Source organism: Muntiacus reevesi, chromosome 12, assembly GCF_963930625.1.
Source record: "Muntiacus reevesi chromosome 12, mMunRee1.1, whole genome shotgun sequence".
Classification (NCBI taxonomy): Eukaryota; Metazoa; Chordata; class Mammalia; order Artiodactyla; family Cervidae; genus Muntiacus; species Muntiacus reevesi.
The window spans coordinates 74,194,358-74,219,424 of record NC_089260.1 but is presented as its reverse complement, the minus strand read 5'-3'; the positions used below and the strand labels follow the sequence as shown (position 1 = coordinate 74,219,424).

The window sequence follows — 25,067 nt, the reverse complement described above, 5'->3', positions numbered from 1 at the left end:
AGCGCGTGTGCGCCTTGCAGACAGGCTGCTTCCGTGGAGACGGTCCCCAGCCGGGCCTCCACACCCCGGCCCTGTCCCTTCCCCATGCTGGACAGTTTCTGGGTGTTTCTGTCCTACGACAGGAACTACCGTATGAAACGGTCCTGTCTCACACCCAAGTTCAGGCTTTCTCAACGTCCCTTGGTTAGAGCATTCTCCATAAACTATTGTTTCTGTTTATTCTTAACAGCAGAAGACTTTTCTAGATTTCTTATTTTTATTTATATTATCGCTTTTATTATGAAGGAGAAGAGCTGGGTTCAACAAATGTTGAACATCTCTCTATGGGTGTTTAACCATCTAATTAGTCAGGCCCTGGGTGATGAGGAGGTGACCGAGAAAGGTCACTGATGCCATTTCCTGGCCATCACTACATCGTTCTCAAATCCATTTCATTAATCTAATCAGCAAACGCCCAGGAACCTCTGCTCTGCCAAGCGCTGGGTACCCAGCAGCGGAGGTCGGGGACAGGATGGCCCTCCCCCTGCCCAGGAGCCGCTGTGGGCGTAGACAGGTGCCCTCCCATCTCCTGGGCCTGGTTTGGGAACAGCCTCCCGAGGTATTGGCCCAGCTGCCCTGGCCTCGGTTAATGAGACCCTCCTGGTGGGCGCAGGGTTCAGACTCCTCCATCTGTCCCCTCAGGAGCTGTCAGCCGGTGAAGCTTCTGCCGATGGTCTGATTGATCCTGGCAGCGCTGGGGCTCCGTGGGGAACGCGATGGAGCTATTTATGGATCAGGTGTGGAGCTAGGCAGTTGTTCAGGCCACATTAAGAGGCCCAAAATCCATTAATCACGCTTCCTCCAGTAAAGCAAGGCATGTGTGCGCGGCGGGCACTGGGGCCGTCCTTGGTTTGAAGGAATGGGCCTTGGGCTGGCCTTGCCTCCGCCCTCATTTGCATGTCAGCCTGAGTCCCAGGGGGTGCTGGCCGGCTCCTCATCGACTAGATGAAATTCCCTCTTAAAAGTCTTCTAACTCTTGGGGGCACATCCGTAGCCCTGATTCCGCACACCGATTGTTCCTGCAACAGTTCAGAGTGCGATCTCCTCGGGTCTTTGTCCACACAGCTGCAATTCGAGACCCCACTGCACATGGAGAACCCTGGGGCTCAGAAACCTCACGTGAGACCCCCTTGGGCCCACATCTCAGGGAGGCGCCCCACCCAGTTTGGGGCACATGTCCTCATATCACCTGCTGATCGACATTCGGGGCAGCTGGAAGTCCAACAACCCAAAGCTCATGGGCTGTGACAGTCCACTCTCTGAAGGACCTCCCTCGCCCCCGATATGACCTCCTGGAACCCTCTAGGCAGACTGAGCCAGGCCCAGCCTCAGGTTCCCTTTTGTGTCATGGCTCTGCCTCTTGTGTCTCAAAGCCCTGGGCCCCTTTCCTGCCCTCCTTCCCTGACTCTGGCCACATCAGCCCTGCAGCTGGCCCTGGCCTCTCTGGGTCTAATCACAGAGCCAGTGAAGTCACTGTGAGCCCTTCCTGGGTACCAGGGACTGGGCTGACCCTCCCTCTTCCTTCGCAGCCTTGCTGCCTGGGCTGGAAGAGAAGGGCATGGCTTCCCAGCTCCCACCACATTCCACCAAGCATCAGCAGTCATGGTCACCGCCCTAAGCATGAAGCCTTGGCTCCATCACCAGCCAGTGGGATGACAGTGGCCTCACAGGGTCAACACGAGTACTTAATGCCCCAGCTCAAGCCAAACGCCCAGCAAGTGCTCAAGAAAGACTCCCTCGGGACCATCACAGCAGGGGCCATACACCACCATCGTGGTGCCACTCTCAATCAAGAGCTTCTCATGGCCCCTTCTGTCCTCCTACAATGGGTGTAAACTCTTCTTTGCCATGGATCAGATTGGTGATGGCCCTGAAAGGAAATAGGTGAGTACTGAGCCCAGAGTGAACCCTGTGTGTACACCTGTGTTCAAGATTCTCAGGCTGTAACAACAGATCCTGACCTAAGACAGGGCTGGGGTTGATTAGCAATGTCTGCCCTGGGCCTGGGTCAAGGGCAGGCAGCCTGTATGCCAATATTGGTGAGCTCAGCCTTGGCGCCACTCCCCTCTCCAAGCTCACTGCTTCCTGTTTGAGCTCGTGTTCCTTCCTGCCCTCTCTTCCACCTTTGTCTTTTGTGTTCTTTCTCCTCCTTCTTCACTGCACTGGACCCCCAGGGGCATCAAAGTCAAGCCCTAAACCTTGGGCACTTCGGGGTCCTGGCAGGTAACCATCTTTGCCATCTGCATAGCTTTTTTCTTTTCTCTTTCACTCTTTTGCATCTAGTTCTTCCTGTCCTCCTGTGAGAGATCTCGCTTGTGGCAGTGACCTCAAACCTACTGGCACATGAATTCAACTCTGCTCTGTAGTCTTTAACAAACATTTATTGTATACCTTGGGGCTTCCCTGGTGGCGCGAATGGTAAAGAATCTGCCTGCAATGCGGGAGACCTGGGCTCTACCCCTGGGTGGGGAAGATCTGCTGGAGAAAGTGAATGGCTACCCACTCCAGTATTCTTGCTGGAGAATTCCACAGACAGAGGAGCCTGCTGTGTGGCGGGTCTGGTGTGACTGAGGAGAGGCTGGCACGGCTCCTGCCCTCAAGGAGCTCACTGACTGGCGGGGGCGGTGTGGCTGGCACCGTAGGGGTCACGGGACATAAATGAATGCAGGGGTGCGGGCGCCTCCCTCATCCAGCCTGGGGACAGGGGAAGCTTCTGGAGGAGATGCCAGAGCTGGATCTTGACGACAAGGAGACGAGAGCCTGAGGAGGGCAGGGAACGGTAATGACGTGGAGGTAACATCCTGAGCAAAGGCATGGAGGAGTGAGGACTGGAAGAGGCCGCTGCCCTGGACGCTGGCCCCGCGCTCACAGACGCATCTGCTGATGGGGAAGGGGCACTGGACGGGAAGTGAGGCCCACCTGACTCACTGCCGGGCCAGAATAAACTTGCTGGCCTCCCTGGGTAAGGCAGGGTAGTGATTCTAACCCCAGGGGCTCTGGACACCCCACCATGTGTAGGGAACCGAGAAAACAAGTAGGCAGTGGAGTTATAAAGCCATGATGTTCTCTATTATCAAATCAGATACACCTGGCTTTACTAAAGACACTAATGGCCAGGGAGGCCCAGGGTCAGTTCAGGAGGAGCACAGACAGGCTGCCAGCGCACAGGCCCCAGCCTGCACAGGTCTCCTGTGCACCAACTCACAGTGGCCTAAACCAGAGTGGATGAAGCTGCCGGGAGATGGCCTGCGGTGCCCCTCCACGCTGGCTCCTCAAGAAATGCTTTCCCTGGGTTCTCATTGGCTAGGAGGTGAGCCACGCCCAGCCAGTCACTGCCAGCTAGGAGAACCAGGCTGGCTGGCCACACCTGAGCTCTGGATCCACCTCCAGTTTGAGCTGGAGTTGGTGTTCCCAGACCACAGGGGCAAAGAGGGAGGTGGTCTCTGCAGACCCACGTCCAGCAGCCTGCTTTCTGGACTGAGCACCCCGCAGTGCTATAGCTGAGCGACTGCCTTGGGGATGAGTGGCTGGGGCCAGGGAAGGTGTCAAGACCCAGGCTCTGCTCCAGGGAGCTCACCTCCCCCTGCTGGTCAAGACCATGGCAAGACAGGGCAGGGGAAGCAGTGTGGGTGCTGGGGGGACAGACCAGGAAGCCCTCCTCTTTCTTCCCTCCCCCACCAAGAACCCTCCAGAGGCCTGGCTCCCAGGACTGTCTCTGGAGTCCAAAGGCTGTATTTGGAAGGGGAGAAGAAAGAAGGACCCTTGTCTAGGAGTGGTCTGGGGCTCTTCCTGGCACTGTGAACTTGGGGTCAGAAGGCGGCCAGCCAGGTCCTTGAAGGAACGCAGGACAGAAGCCAGGAGGAAGTTCAGTGCTGGTTCTGGACCCGAATTGCCTAGCGTCCCTCTGCACGTGCTCCTCTCCCGTTGGAAGTGTTCTGGTCTGTAAAACAAGCGGTTCGGACTAGTCTCTGAGGTCCCTTCCAATGCCGCACACAAGGCTGCTCCGTTTGCCTGAAAGGTTGCCTGTAAACTGAATAAATGCGGCTCCCTACTAAGCTTGGAATCCGTGGGTGGACAGCTTCCCATCCCCCGCTCCCGCACCTGCCAGCGGGGACAGCTTGGACTTTTCCTACCAGGGGTTGACTCAAAGCGGGCGACCTGTGGGTCGGAGTCCACTGCCCCCTGGTGGCGTCCGGGCAGCTTCCGGACGGCGTGGGCCCGACGGCTGTGACTCAGGGGTGGCGCCGCGGCCGCGCGGCGGGAGGCCCGGCTGGGGTTCCGCCGTGGGCCGAGCCGCCACGGCGCAATTAATTACCAGCTGCTGGGAATCCTTGTCGCCCGCTCGCGGTGACTCACCGGGCGGTCAGGCTCATTCGCCGAGCGCGGGGGCCTCGGTTTCCAAAATGAATTTTGGGGAGAGCGCCCGCTAGGGGGTGAGGCTCCCGGCCCCCGCGCCGGAGGGCGAGCTTGGACCCAGCGGGGACCCACCGGCCCAGAAGTCGCCCGCAGCGCGGGTTCCCTTCCCCAGCACGCACGCCCGGGGCACAACCACCCGCAAGTTCCCAAAATGCGACGGACGGCATTCCAGCCGGGGAGTCCCCGTGGGTCCCCAGACTCGCTCGACCCTGAGTCCTGTGGACAGGGAGCCCAGCACGGCCCGAGGGCATGATCTGCAGGGGTCTGGGCTCCTGGAGCGAGTTGAGCGAGGGTTGAGTTTAATTCCCTGGCCCAGAGTCCATGACTAGCCTCTGCTCCGTTTTTTTAGCCCGCCGCCCCGGGGGGAGGCGCCCCTTCCCCTAAGTCTCCCCTTTCTTGGCCGAGGTCCAAGGGAAGGGGCGCCCAGGGGTCTCCGCGACTCCCGCTTGCCCCTTCGGGCTTCATTGCTCAAAAGGCGATTAAAGGGGCTGGTGGTCGAGAGAAACTCCCTCGAAGACCTGAGGGAAGATGGGGAGAAAGAGGGCAAAGGAGGCTGAAACATAAGGCGAGTAATGGCGAGCGAGGGCCGCTCTCTGGCCTCAGGGAGCAGCTGCGCCCGGGCGAATGCCTGGGCTTCCTCTCCAGGCTGGCCGGGAGAGGCGCCGTCGCGAGGGGCGGAGAGCCGCGGGGAGGGTCAGGGTTGAGTTCTGGGGGCACCCCGCGCTCAGCCTCGGGGAACTAAGGAGTGTTTCTCCGAAAAGCAACAGGAAGCGGACGGGGGGACGCGGCGTCCTCCCCAACGGCCCCATCCCAGGAGCGGTGGCTCCTGCCATCCTCAGCGCTGTCCCCGGGGGACAGCTCAGGTCGGCCGGGGCTGGGCCGACCGGCCGGCGGCGCCCTCCGGGTCCGACGCGGCCCTCGGGATCCCAGCGCGCCAAGAGGAGGTGCATCCAGACCCGTGACACACGGCCGCGGCCAGGTGGCTGACCCCTGGGGGATCCGCGAGCGGCGGCGCACTCCCCTCGGGCGCACGCGGACCCGCCCCTCGTGCGCCCACTCTCCGCCGGATTTCTCCTCTCCGTTAAGCTGCCTGTTCTGCCTTCTCCGGCTGCATGCCGTCTCTGCGCTCGAGCCCGGGTCTCTCAAACTCTCCGCCTCTCAGGGAGCTGGACTCGAGCCGCCCGAGCAGCCTCATTTATCCTCCCATCCCCCCGCCGAAACCTGCTGGCGCTCCGCCCCCTACCCCCACTCGGGCGACACCCGGCCCTCCGCCCGCCTCCGCCCCCTCCCCGGTGCCACCGGGGGCCGCTCCCCGGCCCCCTCCGCGTGCGCCCTGCGCCGCGCTCGGTCTGCAGCGGGAGCCGCCGCCGCGGCTGCCTCGCCAGCTGGCTGGGGACCAGGCGGGAGGTGGCGCACCCAGGAGGCTGCGGGAGGGGGAAAGGAGGGAGGGAGGCCGGGCCTCAGTGTAGCCCGGCCCCCGCCCCCCGTGGCCCTCCCGCCGGAGCCGGGCTGCCACGCGCGCGCGCGCGCGCACACACACACATACACACACACGCGCGCCCGCGCGCGCATACACACACTCACTCACACGGGCACACATACGCACAGACACACGCACACACACTCGGGCTCCCTCCGGCGCGCACGCACGCAGCGCTCCAGGCAGACCAGCGCTGCGGCCGCCTCCCCGGACGCCCGGACGCAGGAGGGCCCCGACCCCGGCGCGGCTCATGCGCCCGCGCCCACCCCGCATCTCCGCGAGGCCCGCGGGACCCCTCCCGCCGCCGCCGCCGCCGCGCCCGCCGCCCCCAGAGGAGCGGACTGGCCGACCGCCGCCGCGCCGTCCCCCGGCAGCCCCCGAGGCCGCTCCGCCGCGGGCCCTGCCGCCCAGGGGCCGCGCCCCGCTCCCGCGCCTCGGGGGCTGAGCCCAGCAAACTTCGCGGAGCGGCCGACGCCTGGCGGGGACCCCGCGGCGTCCCGGCGCGCTCGGGTGGACGCAGGGCGCTCGGACCTCCGGGCAGCCTGCCGCCCCGCCCGCTGCACCTGCTCGGCCCCTTCCCCGCTCGCTGGGGACTCCGGAGACGCCGCCACTTCGCAAACTTTTTCACCCCCCTTCGAAGGGAGGCGCAGAGGGCTAAAGGGGGAAGGAGGTCCCGCGGGGCGCACGCAAACCTGCGGGCTCCTAGGTGGGCGCCGCCTCCCCAGAGCCGGACCCGGAGGGGCGCGGGCCCCGGCGGCCGCGCTCCGGCTCCCGCTCCCGCCTCTGCTTTTCCGGCGGGAGCGGGGGGCGGGGTGCGGAGGGCAGCGAGGCCCTCGCGGTGCCCGGCGGGGCCGCCGTGCATGGCCCTGCGCAGTGGGGCGGGCTGTTTTGGCCGGGTCTGGCGCAGGGTGTCGGGGCTCCCGGACTCCTGGCCCCGGCGCTCCAGCAGCCTCCTGTGCCTGTCCGCCTTCTCGCCGGAGCCCGGGCCCGCGCCGCCCCTGCCCCGCCAGCCGCCTCGCGGTGGCAGCGGCTGTGGCGGCCCCGGCGGAGGGGGGCCCCCCCAGCCTCCCCGCCCCCCGCCTCCCCGCTGCTGCTGCTGCTGCTGCTGCTGCCGCCGCCGCTTACAACTTGGAGGCGGCGGCGGCGGCGGAGGAGGCGGCGGCGGCGGCCGCCGGGCGCTGCAGTGGGACGCGCGCGGCTGCGAGCCTGCGGGACATGCCCCCCGCGCCGGCTCCTTGCTGGCGGCCATGAAGAGGCAGAACGTGCGGACTCTGTCCCTCATCGTCTGCACCTTCACCTACCTGCTGGTGGGCGCCGCCGTTTTCGACGCCCTGGAGTCGGACCACGAGATGCGCGAGGAGGAGAAACTCAAAGCCGAGGAGATCCGGATCAAGGGCAAGTACAACATTAGCGGCGAGGACTACCGGCAGCTGGAGCTGGTGATCCTGCAGTCGGAGCCGCACCGCGCCGGCGTCCAGTGGAGATTCGCCGGCTCCTTCTACTTTGCCATCACGGTCATCACCACCATAGGTAAGAGCGGGGCGCGCCGCCGCCCGGCTCCCCGCGTCCCGGGAGGAGTCCGGGGAGGCGGCTGAGCGCGCAGCGCGGGGCTGGGTGCGGGGCGCCGGGGGTTAAACGCCGCCTGTCGCCCGCGCGGGGAGGGGGGTGCCTTCCCGCAGCGCCCCCTCCTCTCCGGGAGCCCCCCGCCTCTCCTGCGCCTCCTCGCCGGCCTCACCCCTCGCGGACCCCACCCGGGGCTCTCCTCCTCGCCGCTGTCTGGACCGGGCGTGCGAGCCCGGAGCGAGCGTGCCGAGCCTGGAGGGCGGAGGCGCCACTTTTGCGAAGAGAGTGGAGCGCTAAGAATAATCCCGTAGCAGACACCCACCCACCCACCGCCCCGGCGCGGGCTGGGCTGCGCGGGGCTCCAAGCCTTACACTTACTACCTCTCCCAGAGTTGGAGAGGGCTGGCTTGGCACCCGCGCCGCGGAGACCGACTCAGATGGCCCGGGCACTGCTCTTGGAGCGTGGGAGGCGCTGACCCTCGCCAGCCTTCTCCGAGCCCACATCTCAGCTTTCCTCCCTCCTGGCTCCTCTTCTTCCAGGGCTGGAGCCCGGGTGTGCCAGGCCCCTGGCAGGAGAGAGTTTGCTGTTTGGTGATGTGGGGGGCGGGGGTTGGTGGGGGAGACTAGGGGGCCGTGACAGCCCGCTGAAAGGCTCTAGAGGGCGGGGGCTGGGGTGGGGTGGGGACAGGATCCGTCCACCCCCCGGGCTGTGACGGTGGGTGAGGCAAGTGTGCGTATTGCTGAGAAGCTGGGGAAGTTCTGGCCGGGGTCAGGGAGAGAGTCCAGTTGGTACATCCTGTGGGTCCTGAGCCCAAAGGCACTGCCCACCAAGCAGTCTCTGGGGGGTTCCTAGGGCAGCACCCCCCTCCCTCACGGAGGCCTAGGGTTTGGAGAACTTGTGTCTATCACACTTTGAGGCCGGGGGAAGGAGCAGGTCCCTGCAGCCCAGTGGAGGTGGGGACCCCTCCCCATGGAGGCAGGAGGTAGGGTGGCGTCTCTGGTTTGCAACTTGTCTCAACGCGGCTCCCGCCCTCCACAGCCACCTCCTTGGACCCGTTGGGGCCACTGCTTTGGCTCACAGCTATCGCTGTTTTGCCCCCTTCCACTTATTTGTGCCCCTGTGCCCTGAGCAAAGGCCTCCTCTCCCCCCATCCTCTCATCATCCCTCCTGCCTGACTTCTCTGGACCTCTTTCTCTGATTTTCCTTCCCCTTGATATTTTCCTTTCTCTGGAAAGCTCTGCATGCTGCAAAAACAGTATTTCTCAGTGCCATATGCAACAGGAAGCGCCAGCACAGGACGGCTTGTCTTTCCTTCTTGGTTGAAAAGACTTTGTAGAGAGTCATCTTGTTTGAAATGTTTAATTCATTGGTGTAGGTTTCTATGTTTTCAGAAGGAAATCGTCCTTCTGTTGTCAGCAGAACCAGCTTTGCTCCCTCTTGCCACACGCCCTTGGCCCTGTGGCCAAAACACAGAAAAGTCCTTCCTTTCCCACCCTGTGCTTCCAGCTCCCGAAAGGGCCAGCCGGCCAGCGTTTCTGTCCTTAAACTTTCAGCGTGAGCTGTGGCCAAGACACACATGTGCAGGATGGCAATCTTGTGGGGGCAGGGGCCTGCTTGTGGGACTGTCCCCCCGACCCCCCACCAGCTGACCACCCCGGGGGAGGGGAAGAACTCATCATTCCCGGAAGGGCCTTGAGGGATGTAGACTCAAAACAGACGAAACCTGCGGGCATGCCGGTCTCCAGGAGTGACTAGAGCCCAGGAAACCTCGCTTGGGCTGGTTCTGAGAATTGAATTGCAGCATTGGCGAGCTGGTGGTTGGAGTTACAAATCAAACCCAGAGATGGTCCATTTACCTGATCAGGTTCTTGTTGATTGCATTGACTGATTCTGATTGGCAGTTCTGGACATGTGCTTCTAACAGGCCTCCAAAGAGAAAGAGTCGAGACAGGGTGGCTGAATGTATCTTAGCCAGAGGTGCGGGTGGGACTCCGGTCAGCACAGGAGAAGGGGCAGCTGGTGACTGGGTGACTTTTTCTCAGTTTTTTTGTTGAATTTCCAACTGATTTTCCAGAAAGAAAGGTTGGAATGCATGTGTAAGGTTAGGAAGACCAGACTGTCCTAACAGCGCTTCCCTGCCGTGGAAGCCCACTGACCGGGCTTGGAACCTGAGGCCGGTCACACCTGGAAGACCATGGTGCGCGTGCGGTGGGCTGGTTCCTGACTCCCAGCCTCACTTACCCCTACCTGTAGGAGGGGTGTGACTTGGCAACACCCACCGGGGGACTCCGAAGGGCCAGTGGGCTCCCTCGTACCTGCAGCCACCTGGTACAGTGCTGTCTGCACTTCATAGGTGAGAACCCAGGAATTTTGACATCAGCCTGAGATTCTCCCCTAAGAAGCTGTTTCGCTCTGAAGAGCTCGCATTTACAGGAAACCAGGTACCTTTCTAGTTAATTCTGTTTGTTTTCTTTTTTTTAATATAAATGTAAATTGAGGTGCTCTTAGGCCTAGAACAAAACCCAGCCCCAAGCCAGGCCCTCTGAGGAGCCTTCTCCTGTCGGATAGTGATGTTGATGAGTCAGGTGCGTCTCCAACCTCCAAGGTGGGGCAGGCGCCACCCGCGCGCTCTTCTAATGAACCCTGCTTCCTGGATGGATGCACTTATTAGCACCCTCGGTGAAATGGATTTTAAGAACACGTATAATGACCACTTTGCCTTGGATCCGTGGCCGCTGTCTTCATAAGAGGCTTTGCTGGGCTCTCACGCCGACCACAGCCCCTGCTGTCCCGGGAGGCCCTGACTCAGCCCCCTTTGTCCTGAGGAGGGATGAGCACAGGTCACACTGGCTTTGAGAGGGCAGACTTGCTTCCATCGTTGATCCGGATCTGGGTGCTGTCTGTCCCCACTCGCTGCTTCTGAGGTCTGTGCCACTTGTAGCTACTGCCCAGTGGATCATGTTGTTGGTTCTAAATTTGGCAAGCCCTAGGCCTTTGGAACTCTCCATCACGTCAAGATGAAAATGCTTCTGCACACCCTGCCGTGCCTGTCTGGTTTGCAGGAGAGTTGGATGCCCTCCCACCCCTCTTCCTGGGCTGTCAGGAGGAGCGGTGGGACTCGGCCTGGCAGGGCTGTAGAGTGCCTGGGCTGAGTTGCTCTGCTGGGGCTAAGGCCCAGGTGGGGAAGGAACCCCAACAAACTTGTGCTCTTCCTACGGAGGCGCTTGAGGCCAAAATTGTGTCCCACACTCAGCTACTACACCTGACAGCAGCGGGAATCTCGACACTTCTCTTTAGACTCTTCACATCTGTGTTCTAAGCTGTTACCACCTTCGGGATCATTAAAGAAGAAACTGTGCTTAGAATTCTGATCTCAATTGGAGGATCTAAGAGGACGATTTAAAAACTGGTCCTCACAGGGGAAGGAGGGAGTGGAGGACGTGGGTTTTATGTTTTTGCTGCTGTTTGGAGACTGACGGGGGGGGGGGTCCCCCTAGCTAAAGGCGGGGTGGCTGCTATAGGGACCAAGGTGATCGGCTCAGAGAGCGGGTCTCTGACGGGGAGTGGGACACCGTCCCTGCTGGAGGTCCCCTGAGAATGCAGTGGGACATCCCTTTCTTCGCTCACACACAGGACCTTGAACAGAGTTCTCGCCAAGTGGGAAGTGTTTCCCGCGTCATCCTCTCGCGCTCCTGGTGCGGTGTTCTGTCCGTGGTTTACACCCTCACTGCACTGCGCCTGCTTGGCCTGTGTTGCCGCTGAGGCTCTGAGACCATCTAAGATGATAAGATAAGGTCTGGCCTTGAGGCAGGAGGGGGGCTGGAAACCCACACAGTTGGGTACTGTCCAGCAGGAAGTGCCAGGACAGCTGAACTCCATTAACCCTTCCCGTGCCGCCAGCAGGCAACCTGGGTCGGTGAGAGTCCCCATTGGCCCTTGTCCTCCAGGACGCTTGGCTTCCCCTCCACCCCTCACTGCCTCTGCCTTCAGTGCCTCCTCCAGCTCCAGCGCTGTCGACGCCATTTATTCTGCCTGCGGGGGAAGTGTGTCTTCCCTGGCGCCCCGGGGCCCATGCAGAGCCCCACACAGAGTGGGCACCTCCAGGAGGATCCTGGATGGGAGCAGGACCCCTGAGTACATGACTTCCACACACGTGCCCCCCGAGGCGGGAGGGAGCATCTCCCCACTTTACAGATCAACAAACTGAGGCCCAGAGGAAGCAGTGTGCACTAGGGCAGAGGGCCCAGAGGGCAGAGGGTCGGGATCTCCTCACTGCCAGCTCCAGCACAGATTCCACCAGGAGCCAGGGACGGGCCTGTGGATGTTCCATCTGTGTCTTTCTGCTTCTCCCTTTACCTCCAGCAAGCCTGCTCAGCCAAACTCAGGTGGAGGCCTGGCCACCCCACACACAGCGGGCTGGAGGGGAGGGCTGGGGTCTCCTTGTGACCTTCTCTGTGGCAGTGGGCTGGGTATGGCTGCATGAGAGGCTGTGCTGAGCTCCGCCTCCCAGGCCTGCCCGGACCTGGCCTTGCGCTGTGTGGCCCTGGCCCTTCAGCAAACACGGCCTGTCTGTACAGGTCCTGGGGGAGGCAGAGAGGTGGGTTCCCTGACTCGGGGCAACCTGAGAGAGAGATGGCTCTCCCAAGGTGTAAGAGATACCACCATGCTGAGGGTTCTGAGATGGCAGGTACAACGTGAGACCCCATGTGTGGACACCTGTTGTCTTCATCAGCCTCGACTTTCACTAGCTAAGCCTGGGAAAGTTGGGGCAGGAGGTGAACCAGGCTTCCATGTGCATCTCCTCCCCTGTGGACCTGTGTTCACATCTCCGCTTGCCCACCCTGCCTGCCCACCCCACGCCCTCCCTCTCCAAGTCCTGCTGCACCTATGTTCACACCTGCACCTGTGTTCACACCTGTCCCTGCCTGTCCTCCCTGTACCTGTGTTCACACCTGTCCCTGCCCGTCCCCATGCACCTGTGTTCACACCTGTCCCTGCCCGTCCCCATGCACCTGTGTTCACACCTGTCCCTGCCCGTCCCCATGCACCTGTGTTCACACCTGTCCCTGCCCGTCCCCATGCACCTGTGTTCACACCTGTCCCTGCCCGTCCCCATGCACCTGTGTTCACACCTGTCCCTGCCCGTCCCCAACATCCTCCCTGCACCCGTGTGTCACACCCCACACACCCACGTGTGCATCCATCCTTTCCTCCATGCTGTTGTTCGCTTACCTGTTCACTCACTCCTCATTGCTCAGAGCACTCACTCAGCTCTGCTCATGGTTCACGCTTTCCTCCATCAGTGGGATGTTGCCTAGCTCCTCCCATGTGCAGAGTAGGGTGGGGGCCGCTGTGAGGGGCGAGGTGCATGGCACCCCAGCGGGCTCATTAAGTGTTAATGCCTCGATGGCAGGGGATCTTCAGGTTATTCCAACCTCATCTTCCCACCAGACAATCGGCAGACTCAGTCACTTTTAATTTGAAAATTCTTAAGACGTTTGTACAAAAAAGCACACCTATCACAAATGTATTGCTCAGTGATCCCTGTAAACAAACCCTGCCATGCAACCAGGACTGAGCTCAAGAGGCAGAACATTGCCAAGCCCCCCGAATCCTCTGTCATCAGCCCGCCTTTTCTTGAATGCTTTTCGTGACAGGGAGCTCATCACTTCACATGTGATGAAGAATGTATGCCTCGATGAATGTGGAGGTTATTCCCTCAACATGGAAAAGGGGTTTGCATGTCGAGGGCTGGCCTTCTCTCAAAGGGCTGGCCAGTCTTCATGGTGGTCACTTGAGGAAGGACCAGAAAGTCTCCATTTAGAAATTGGAACTTGGGAGTCCAGAGCCAGGAGAGGAGAGAGAACTCAGCACCCAGAGTACGGTGGGTCTGGAGCAGGAGGTGTGTGGTGTGGTCCAGGGTGTGATGGACACAGGGAGCCAGGATGGACAGGCAGCCAGCACCGGGCACCTGACCTGCGCTCTGAGTCACACCAGCTGTGCTTTAGGACCAGGGAAAGCAGGAGGAAATGAGTGGAATGCTGAGATTAGGAAGCAAGGCCCCTGGGCTGGTGAGGCAGTGGCAATGGGCACACTTGAGAGAGTCCGTGGGCAGCGGGGTCTAGGATGTGAAAGCTTGGTTGAGGGTCTTCTCCTCCACCTGGTGGACATCCTCCTCCTTGCCACCCATGGGCAGGGGCTGGGGGTGTCTGCTATTCACTTCCATAAGGGATTATGTTCAGAGTTCCCTTCTCCTGCCTGTCCTCACTCTGGGACCTCTGCCTGTAGAAAGTTCTCCCTTTCAAACTGAGGGCACCCACCCTGTGGTTTACCAGTTCTCTGGAGGAAGGGCTGAGTAGTTTGGTTCCCTTCCTGTCCTGAAATGGTCTTGGGAATTTGGAGATGGTCCCAGGACCCCTGAGTTTCTTTCGATAATGCCTTCATAAGCTGGGCCCCTCTCCCCTGAGCAGTTTTGGCATGCACATGTGCTGTCCAAGTCAGGTCTGATCTCGCAGTGAGAGCAGAGAATCACCTCCTCTGGTCTAGGACTATACTTCTGTTAATGCTCCTGCTCAATTTTCCCGGCTTTTCTGGGCAGCCCCCTCCTCGCACTGATGAGTTCTGAGCTTTCGGCCCACTCGAACGCCTGTCATCTGCGCCAAAAGAACTCTCCTGTGGTCACTGTCTTGGACTGGGCTGAACCCGGGCCCTGACACTGATCTCAGAGCATCAAACAATTATGTGCTGTGGACCCAGAGAAATAGAGATGATCGATGGAATGAAATTGCAGCAGGGGAAGATGAGAAAATTTAGGAGCTCCGTGAGTGCATTGGCCTGGCTTGTCAGGACACCATGAGATGGCTGCCCCCATGGCCTGGGAGATACAGGGTGTCCCCAGCTGGTGACTGTCTATTGGCTCGTCCACCTTCCCAGCCATGCTCCTTCCTGGGGTCTTGGTCCTGAGCGAGGAGGGGGCCTGGCGAGGGAACAGCTGCTTAAAGGAGGGCCTCCCGTGCGGTGGCCTTGCCCTGACCTGCCCTCACCCTCGCTGCATCCCCAGCCCTGGGAGGGCTCCTGGGTGGTGGCAATGTGGTAAAGGAGGGGGCCGGACCCGGAGGTGGGTGAGCTGTGGGCGGTGGTGGGCTGGTGGGTGTGCAGGTGTGCTCAGCATGGCCGGGGGCTGCTGGGCCTGGCCTGTGGAGAGCAGAGGGGCCCAGGGCCAGGCCTGACCTCTGGCCTTCTGTCCGGAGGTGTAGGTCATGGTGCCGCCTGCCTCCAGAACCTGAGTGCAGAGGAACTCAAGGGGCCGGCAGGTCACGGGGTCCCCTAGCCTCGGGCAGGGCTGTTCATGTCTTCCTGCCCTGGAGGCCCGATCCTGGGCACACCCCTTTAACCTGGGCTTCCTCATCCGTGAAATGGGGACGCAGAGCTTGGCGGCTGTGTGTCTCGAGCATCAGAGAACACATCAGAATGTGCGGTGAGAGGCCTCCTCTCGCGGCCCCAGGCTCTGCTGTAATGACGGAGGCTGGCAGGTGCCTCCCGCCTCCCTGCGCCGCACCAGCTCGGGCCCTGGGACCATCTCCAAATTCCCAAGACTGTTCCGGGACAGGAAGGGAACCACGCTGGGAGCGTCGTCATCACAGCCTCCCAGCCCGGCTCCCTGCCCACCCTCTGGGGGCCGCCCCGCCCCTGCGGGCTCCCGTTGCCCTGGCCCTGTGGGCACTGCCCCCTGTCCACGCTGCATTAGAGAGCACCCCTGGAGATAGCAAACCTGGCCTGCGGCAGAAGGAGGCTCCCATGGTGGTGGTGGGGGGGAGGCCAGGCTGGGGGCTTCTGCAGCCCCGAGTGTTCTCACCCTGGGCTTGTTGGGAAAATGTGACTTCCTGGGAGGCCACTCTCCACCCTGCAGCCGCAGTGACCCTTCTGAAGCCCACGCCACCATCTTCCGCTGCCACTGACACCCCCTGCACCCCCAACCTCTCGGGTCAGAGCCAGCCCCACCGTTCCTTCCACAGGGCACCCCGGGTCTGCCACGACCTCCCCAGTGGACACCTGAGTGCCCGGGGAGGGCTGGGCGCCTGCTGGTCTCGGACTCCCTGGGGCCCCGCTCAGGGCACCTGCTGGGGGCCGAGGTTCATGCCTGGTCCCGAGAGCTGGGGGGGACTTTGAAGTGAGTGCTTAGGGGCCCTCTTCTGCTTGGCTGGGCCCCGGGTTCACCGGACAGTGCAGGACACAGGCCCAGCTTCTTGAGCTTCAGCTGTCAGTTTTAGGGAAGATGGCAGTTGGGAGACCCGCCTCGCCGATGGGGAGCACCTCGCTCCCACAGCTCGGATGTTTGATCTCATGACAGGCCCGTGTGAGCCTGCCGGGCGCCTGGTGGGCAGAGACACCCACCTGCGAAATAGCCTTGGGCAGTCACGGCCCTGCTGGACGTGCGGGGTGGGAGGCCAGCGTCAGTGGCCTTTGCCCGGGGCCGAGGGGCACAGGTGTTTGCCCTCTGCGGTGCGTTGTCATGGCACCCAGCCCTCCACACTGGGGCACCCGCCCTGCCCTTCCGGCCTCCCCCCTCCGCCGCCAGCCCCCTCCACCCCTCCCTGGACACCCCTGGCCGCTCCCACCTGAGACCCTGCCCATGCTGGTCCCCACACCCAGCCGTCCCGTGTGCTCACAGGGCTCTGGGGCCACCCTTGTGCCTGTCCCCTGACACTGTCGGGAGGTGACAGCGGGCCCTGCTGCTCTGCTGGGTCTCTGTACACGAAAGACGCTAGAGGGCTGGAGTCAGGGCTCTTATCCCGGTGTCCTGAGCCCCAGGGATGTACTTACCAAGTGCTTGATGACTGACTGCCCGATGGCCTGTCTGGAACTGGACGTTAGTGAGTGTGAAGCGTGTGCAGTGGTGTCTTCGGTCCCTGTTGGCCACTTGTTGGAGGCGTGCGAGGGGGCAGGCATCTGGGGTGCAGTGAGTCTTAGGGGCAGGTGAGGCCTGCCAGGGGTGAGGGGCAGAGACTGGTGCTGTCAGCTGCTGTGGGCGCCACAGCCCTCGGGTGTCCAGGCTGAGTGGGGCTGCTCCCTGGAGCCCGGGTCCCCTGAGTCACTGTGGGTGCATGCCTACCCCCTTGCTGTTCCCTCCTCACACCTGCACAGCTTGGCAGGGATCTGCCTGCTGGCTCTTGGCGGTTCCTTTGGGTACTTCTGGTGCCCACCTGCAGAGTCCCTACTTCCGTGGGCAGGAGACCTTGACTGCTGGTGACCCACGATGAGGATGCTGCTGCGGATGCTGTGAAGCGCGCAGGCTGTGTGCGGGGCCCCCGCTCTGGTCCACATGTGACCTCGCGGGGCGGGGGGCACGGTTCCCCCCTCCCACCATGGACGTTTGGGGCTGGTTACCTCTTTGTGACTTCCCCGGTGGCTCAGATGGTAAAAGCATCTGCCTGCAGTGCAGGAGATCCAGGTTCCATCCCTGGGTGGGGCAGATCCCCTGAAAGAGGACATGGCAACCCACTCCAGTATCCTTGCCTGGAAAGTCCCGTGGACGGAGGCGCCTGGTGGGCTACAGTCCACGGGGTCGCAAAGCGTGGGACATGACTGGACGCCTTCACTTTGGCCTCCACCTCTTTGCAGTGGGGCGTCCTGTGTGCTGCAGGACGCTGAGCAGCACCCCTGGTCTCCATTCTCTGGTTGCCGGTGGCAACTCCCCTCCCCCACCCAGCAGTGACAAAGAAACACAAATAAAAACGTCTCTAGACGTTGGCACGTGACCTCCAAAGTGCACAGTGTCCCCTGCCCTGCTGCCTTCTCCTGCAGACGGGGAGAAAAAGCCCCTTCCACAGAACGTGGTAGAAGGGGTGCTGAGTGATGTGTGTGTGCGTGCGCATTGGGTGCCTGAGCAGTGCGTTCCTTCCGTCTACCTGCTTCCTCCTTTCTGCCCAGAGGCAGCCACACAACCTCCCGGGGTAGGCTAGGGTCTTTGGAGGGAGGTGACTCTCAGGCACAGTCCTGTGTGGAGGGGAGATGGGAGCTCAGATGCCCCTGGGGTGAGTCACTCAGGGGTCAGGGGGAGAGTCGTTGGGGAAAGCCACGGGAGGATACTCAGCCTCCCCTCTCCCCAGGCAGAAGCTTTCTGGGCAGCGTTATTGTGTCGTAGTGGGCATGGATTCTGCTCCAGCCTAGCCGTGAGGCCCCAGTAAGTCTGGAGGCATCCCCATGCCCCTCGATCCTCACGTGTGCAACGTCGGGGTCTTTTCTCTCTTGGACTCTGGTGGGAAGTGACCGCTGGTGATGCAGGGCTGGACTGGCTGGGCTCTGACCTCAAGTCTCATCTGGGCCCTAGGAAAGGGCCTAACCTAGGGTGCTGCAGGCTGTGGGGGATATTCCCACTGAGTCCAGTTGTCATGAGAGGTTTCCCAGTGTGAGCATTGTTTTTGGGGAGACAGTGACCTCTTTGAACCCACCCCAAGTGCTGAGGGGCATCTATTTGGTCTAGCATATATTTGGAGCAAGTGTTTAGGCCAGAGGGATTCAAACACCAGTGAACTCAGTGGATGCAGGTGCATTTCGGTTCACAAAGTAGCTCTCATATGGCTGAAAAGGAAGTAGTGAACCGTGGCAAAGATGGTTTTATAAAGAGGAGGAAAGTTCCCCATCATTCCCCTATGGTCCTGTGGTCGCATGTCGGAATGGCTTTAACTTTTCACGTCCACACTTTCATCTTTGCCCAAACGTGTGCCTACTGTTTCTGTCATTTCATCAGGATGGATTTCTCAGACACTGTGTTCAGCTGCCTGTAGCAGAGAACCTAGGCTATAGTGACTGGATCAAACAACAATGAAGGAATCAGGGCAGGTAGCTGGGCTGACAGCTAGCTCCGTGATGCCTTCAGAGACCCAGGCTCCTTGTGTCTTTCTGCCCAGCCATCTATCTTGGCTTTAGTTTTTAGGCTGGTGCCTCATGACTCTAAGATGGCTGCTCCGCCTCCAGCATCACCTCCAGCATCCTTTCCTGGCAGGGAAAAAGAAAACAAAAGACAAAGATGTGTGCTAACTTAGACTGATCCTTTCTAAACATTTCCTGGATGGCCCACCCAAGGACTTTTATTTTCATTTCATTGGCCAAGAGTGTGTCTTATGGCCAACCCTAGCTGCAAGGGAGTCTGGGAAAATATGGCATGTTGCTTTTCAAGCTGAATGGGTTCTGAAGGTGAGAGAGGAGTAGAGATAGGTGTTGGTATTCTCCCATGGTGTCTGTGGCATATGCCTAGCATTTCGGAGACCTTTTCTCTTTAAGTTTACATTACCTTGTGTTTCTGCAGTCTTAAAGAAAATCTATTTTCATAGCTCCATATCCACTAAAGGAATGTATGATCACCTATTTAATCACTTCTATATTTATAATGTTTTAACATATATGGGGAAAGATTGAGGGCAAAAGGAGAAGGGGGTGACAGAGGATGAGATGGTTGGATGGCATCTCTGACTCAATGGACATGAGTTTGAGCAAACTCAAGGAAATGATGAAGGACAGGGAAGCCTGGCGTGCTGCAGTCCATGGGGTCGCAGAGTCAGACATGACTTAGCTCCTGAACAACAGGAAATGTGTATGTGTCTTTCATTTTTTTTGCAATTATTGAACATCTGTGTGTGTGTGTGTGTGTGTGTGTGTGTGTGTGTGTGTGTAATTCCACTGGGTGGTTTTTAGTACCTAAGGGTTTGCTGTCGTGGTCGGGTTCCCAGGTCAGAGGGCACCAGCACCTGCTAATGTTGTGTGTTGTCTTGTAAACACAACAGCATGTGGTGCAGGACTTTTGGTCTCACTGCAATTGCAGCAGCCCTCAGCAGTACCGAAGGCTTTTTTTTGATGTTCTTACTATTTCAGAACATTTTCCGAGTAATCTTTGTGTGGCCTGAATCAGGTCATGTGGGGTTGGAGGGCTGGTGTCCACAGCTATGGACTCAACTGGTCCAGAGGAGTCCGTGGGTACAGTTAACACCCAGAACCCACAATCTCCTGGACACCCCAGAACCAAGCAGAGAGAGAGGGGAGCCAGTGAGCTTTGGCCTGGCAGGGTAGGAGGTTTTGCTTGATGATGATCTGATGCAGCCAGTGGACTTGGCCACTGGAACTATGAGCTGAGAGGCAGCCCCACTGTGGAAGAGAGCTGTGTGTGATCCATCAGTCATGCAGTCGTGGGTATAGCCTGGATGGTGGTGGCATGCCTGCCCACCCTAAGCTGGTGAAAGACAGAACTTCAGAGGTGGAGGGCTTTTCCATCAATATGCCTGGAGTAACATTTCTGTGATGACCCTGTGGATATAGCTTGTCCTTGGTGTTATCTAGTTTACAAGGCAAAGTCCCATCCACTTCTACCTTTCATTGATGTAACAATTCTGTAGCATGAGACCAGAGACATCCAGTGGCTTCCCAAGTCACACATGGAGTTTGGGACTTCAAACCTGGATCTTCTGCCCTCAAGCCCAACATTCTGTTCTTGATACCACTTTTTAACTGCCTCAGTGATTATTGCATCTGGTCTTACTCTTTGAGGGTGGATCATTGCTTGACCCTCCAGTGATAGGGGCCTTACTGCCTCACTAAGTTAGTAGGGAAAGGCAGATGTGGGATTGATGTTAAAGCAAAAGAAGACACGAGGTCTCTCACCTCTTGTCTCCATCATATTGACCAGAGCACCCCAGGACAAGCTTAATCTCTAGTCCCTTGTCACAACAGCACAGCTATCACTCAGAGAGTTTTGTTTTTCTTCAGACACCATCTCAATTAATTTCATGCTCTCCACAACCCTATCAGATGGCTACTTTCATGTATTCAATTTTACAGATGCTACAGAAGATCAGAGAGGTTAAGCAATTTGCCCAAGGTCACACAGCAGAATCGTAGCTAAGCCAGGAGTTATACCCAGGCAGCCTGACTTTAGAGTCTGCGTTTGTATCTCTTTGGTTATACACTGCTTCTTTTGACCTTTTGTCTCAGTTAGCTAGCGGCATGTAACAAATCACCCACAAACATAGAGGTTTAAAACAGCAACCGTTTTTTATCGCTCACAGACTGTGGGTCAGCTGGAATTGGCTGCTCCAGAGAGCTCCACTGGGCAGCTTTTCCTCACTGCTGGTCTGCAGGCTGATGGGGCAGCTCCGTCCCAAGCTGTGGTGTGTTTTCCTCTCAGTAATAGCAGAGGTGCATGAGGGCAGCGAAAGCAAGCAAGATGTCTCATGCCCTGACCCTGACCGTGCCGTCATTTAGGCCACATCCTGTCATCAGAAGCAAGTGGGGTAACAAAGTCCAGAGCCGAAGGGCTGGAGGTGTGCCTGCCGACAGTGGGGCCAAGGCAGGGCTGCAGCCTGCTCACTCCCCTGGCTGACCGCCAGTCTGTCCTCACCTTTGCTGAGCCCTCCTCGCTCCCACGCCTAGCTACCTGGTGCGGTGGAGGGAACATAGCTTTGGGCTCTCATCTGGGTTCAAGCACTGCCCATTTCAGTGCTGTAAGGAGGGTGCTGTTCTCCCATCGGTGAAGTGCCCAGGGCACCTCTGCTCTCGGTGAAGCTCAGGCTGCGCTGTAGCAGAGTACCCTAGACTGAGTAGCTTAGGCAACAGACACTTATTATTGTTATTATTATTATTATTATTTAAACATGGAGACCAGAAGTCTGAGATCAAAGCGTTGGGATGATTGGTTCCTTCTGAGGCTCTCTCCTGGGCTTAAAGAGGGCCATCTTCTCCCAGTCTTCACATGGTCATACCTCTGTGGGTGTCTGTGTCCTAATCTCCTCTTCTTATAAAGACCCCAGGGGCTTCCCTGGTGGTTCAGTGGTGAAGAATCTGCCTTGCCGTGCAAGGGACACCAGTTTGATCCCTGATCCAGGAAGATCCCACAGTTGCGGCAAACAACGAAGCCTGTGCACACAACGACTAGGAAAGTGCTCCAAAGCCTGGGAGCTGCGGCTGCTGAGCCCTCATGTTGCTGTTACTGAAGTCCATGTGCCTGGAGCCTGTGCTCTGCAACGGGAGAAGCCGCCGCAGTGAGAAGCCCGGGCACCGCACCGAGGAGTAGCCCCGCTCACCGCAGCTAGAGGAAGCCTGTGTGCCGCGAAGAAGCCCCGCCGCAGCCAGAGAGAGACTCCAGTCACGGTGGACTGCCCCGCCACTCTGGTGGTCTCATGTTAACATGTGCATGCGTGCTGGATCGCTTCAGTCACGTCTGACTCTCTGCGAGCCTTTGGACTGTAGCCCACCAGGCTCCTCTGTCCGTGGGATTCTCCAGGCAAGAAGACTGGAGTGGGTGGCTTGCCACGTCCTCCTGCAGGGGACCTCCTGGACCCAGGGATCAAACCCGCGTCTCTTATGTCTCCTACATTGTCAGGCAGGTTCTTTACCACTAGCACCACCATAATCACTGCCTTAAAGACCCCATCTCCGAATTTGGCCCCATTCTGAGACGGGGGCTTAGGACTTCAACATACGAATTTGGGGAGATACAACTCAAGGGACATGAGTGTGAGCAAACTCTGGGAGATGGTGAAGGGACAGGGAAGCCTGGTGTGCCACAGTCCACGGGGTTGCAAAGAGTCAGACATGACTGAGTGACTGAACAACAATGACAAATTCAGCCCATAGTCTAGGGCTGCCAGGAACCTTGAAAGAGAAGATGGAAATGAAAGTACCTACCCAGGCTTATGGTGTAGAATTTCCTGCACAGGTGTTAGTTCTCTGCCACATTACATGTAAGATGATGAGCGTGAATCCTTATGGCCAAGGAGGTTTTGTTGCCCCACCGTGTTAAGTATTCTATCATCATTTTCAGAATCCGGTTATAAGTTGGGTTAAAATGCTGCCATGGTAGAGTGGACCCAGCCTGGGGTGTGTCACCGAGAGTTCTGGGTTCAAATCTGTGCTCCATGTCTTACTGGCTGAGGGATGACAGGCATACCCTTGCCCTGGTCTCAGCCTCAGTGTACCCATTTGTACAAGGATCATTTGTGGGTGATTCTTCAGCATGTATTGAGGTGTATGCGGTCTACTGTGCTTCTTTTAAACTCTCAAAGCCATTTTTTTTAAAAACAGGTAGCATGTGTTACTTCTGCAATTAAGCACATACATATTAATGTTATGTTGTTGGTGTGATTATTTTAGTATGGTTATATGTAATATTGGGGCTTCCCAAGTGGCTCAGTGGTAAAGAATTCACCTGCCAATGCAGGAGATGTAGGTTTGATCCCTGGGTCAGGGAAATCCCCTGGAGAAGGAAATGGCAACCCATTCTAGTATTCTTGCCTGGGAAATTCCACAGAGAGAGAAGCCTGGAGGGCTACAATTCATGGGGTTGCAAAAGAGTCGGACCCAGCTTAGTGACTAAGCAACAATATATAATGTTAATAAATGAGTTCTTATCTTTTAGAGATAGATACTGAAGTATTTAGCGATCAGATGAAGTGTCTGAGATTTGCTTCAAAATCTTCTGAATTGCAGGGGAAGTGGGTGGAGGTTTACGTGAAATAAGATTGGCCATAGGTTGTTAATTATTGAAGTTTTATTATTTGTGTTGGGTGGTGGGTACACTTTCAACCTCTGCCTTAGTCTGTATTTGAGAATTTTTCTACTGGAAAATCTAAGTATTGAGCAAAACGTAAAGTCTCGTCTCGTCACGGTCTGGCCCCTCAGCCCCACTTCCGGGTGATGGCTGAGGCAGGTTGCTGAGTAGGAGAGTATGAAACACTTGGCTCCCTCGCAGGCTCTGGCCTGCTCACAAGTTTTCCTTGGCCCTCATGGTGCTTGAAAATATTTTAAATTAGTTGCCAACACTTATTGTTCTTTCAAAAAAAAAAAAAGAGCTCTTGGTTTTGTTATATTACAGTTAGGTTATCTATCATTGATTTTTGCTTTTGTATTTATTAACTATTTATTTTACATTCTTTAGTTTTATTTTTCTTTTCTTCCCTTCACACCCTGACAGTTACTAGTCTTTGTGTTTCTTAAATAAATGTTTCAAAGGCTATACATGTTCCTCTGCTTTCCACTTTGGCTGTGTCCCATAGCATAGGTCTCTCATTATCACTTATTTGTAAACAATTTGCAAATTAGTTTTTTCTTGAATCCAAGAATTACCTGAAGCATGTATTTTAATACTGTGCACACAGAGAGATATACACATAAAATTAGCATAGTGGTTACAAGCATGAGCTTTGGAGCCAGATCTCCTGGGTACGTTTCTTCCTTGGTCATATACTAACTGTGACCTTGGGCTTTTCCCATCCATAAAATGAGGATAATGGTAGAAGTAGTAGTAGTAATAATAATAATAAAATAGCCCACAAATGAAAAAATTGTTAGCTATTCCATTCAGACATTTTTGAGTGTTCAGTATCTCAGGCACATTGCTAAAGCATAATTTCTATATTCTAAGATTTACTAGTCATTTTCTTTGTAACTCAATGATTGCTTTTTTGTAGTTCCATGTATATTTGAAAATAACACATCTCTTTTTTTGTGCATGAAGCTCTGTGTAAGTGTTAAACTTGTTTATTATATTGTTCAAAACCTTTCAAGGGTCACTGGTAGTGATTATGGCCTAAATCAACCTGCACACGTGTTGTATTAGGCATACATACTCTTTGAAATTATCATTATTTTGTTAATTTTTATTCCTTGAATGGAATGTGTGCTCTTTCCATCCAGTTCACCAGTCCCTGTCATCATCACATAAAGTCACCTCACTAATTTGCTTCAGCTGCTGGGCTTTAGAGACATTTCCTGTGTCCTTGCCTTATCACCATCTGATTATCATTGTTGTTAGGTCTGCTGAATCTCTGAGGGGGACATGTTAGTGTCTCTTTTACTGTAGCCATGGTTTGTCACTTCTTTGTATTTCTGTCCATTTTAGTTTTATGTATTTTGAAGCTATGTGGTTAGATGCATAAAGGTTCATGTTTGTTATTTCTTCTGGGTGTGGAGATAAGCTTGCCTTTATACAACAAGCTTTTCAAAATTGTGTTTGATATTTTTGCCTTGGGTTCTTTTTTCCCTCATATTATTTCTGTGCCTGCTTTCTTTTATTAGCATTTGTTATATATATAAATGTAGGCGAGTGTGTATGTATATATATATGTGTGTGTGTGTGTCTCTATGTGTGTGTGTATGTTCATATTTTTAGCTTAACTTTACCCTTTTTCTTCTAGGAAGATTTTCATATGGTTTGTAACAAAATGCCCAGGAATAAGGTACAAAGTTCCAAGACTCTGGACTCTGGACTCTGTGTGTGTATGTGATTCATGTATAGGATGGCTGCGATAGAACATCAAGCTTACTTGGAGTTTCCTAGGGTAAAGGACAGAAAAGACAAGACGTCAAATGTTAGAGCTCCTGTTGTAGAGCGGTTGGCACCAAATTGCACAAGAATTTGCTCTCACACCTTCACTGAGGGCTCACTGAGCCCAGTGTTGGCATCAGGGCCACCAGTGAGGGCTCTGTGGAGGTGTGGCTGACCCGGAGGTGACCAGAGGATGTGGAGTTCCCAGAGAAGATCTGGGTGGAACGTCCAGGGAGTGACGGTATTGGTCTCTG

At 57.1% G+C, this 25,067-nt stretch overlaps 1 protein-coding gene across 1 annotated transcript in view; it reads left to right on the top strand.

Moving 5' to 3' along the window:
- Positions 1-7,182: 7,182 nt before the first annotated feature.
- Positions 7,183-25,067, top strand: part of KCNK9 (potassium two pore domain channel subfamily K member 9) — a 92,681-nt gene continuing 74,796 nt past the window's right edge. The window contains exon 1 of the mRNA XM_065903451.1: positions 7,183-7,465. Within this exon, the coding sequence (XP_065759523.1) occupies positions 7,183-7,465 (283 nt within the window). The remainder of the gene's footprint in view (positions 7,466-25,067) is intronic.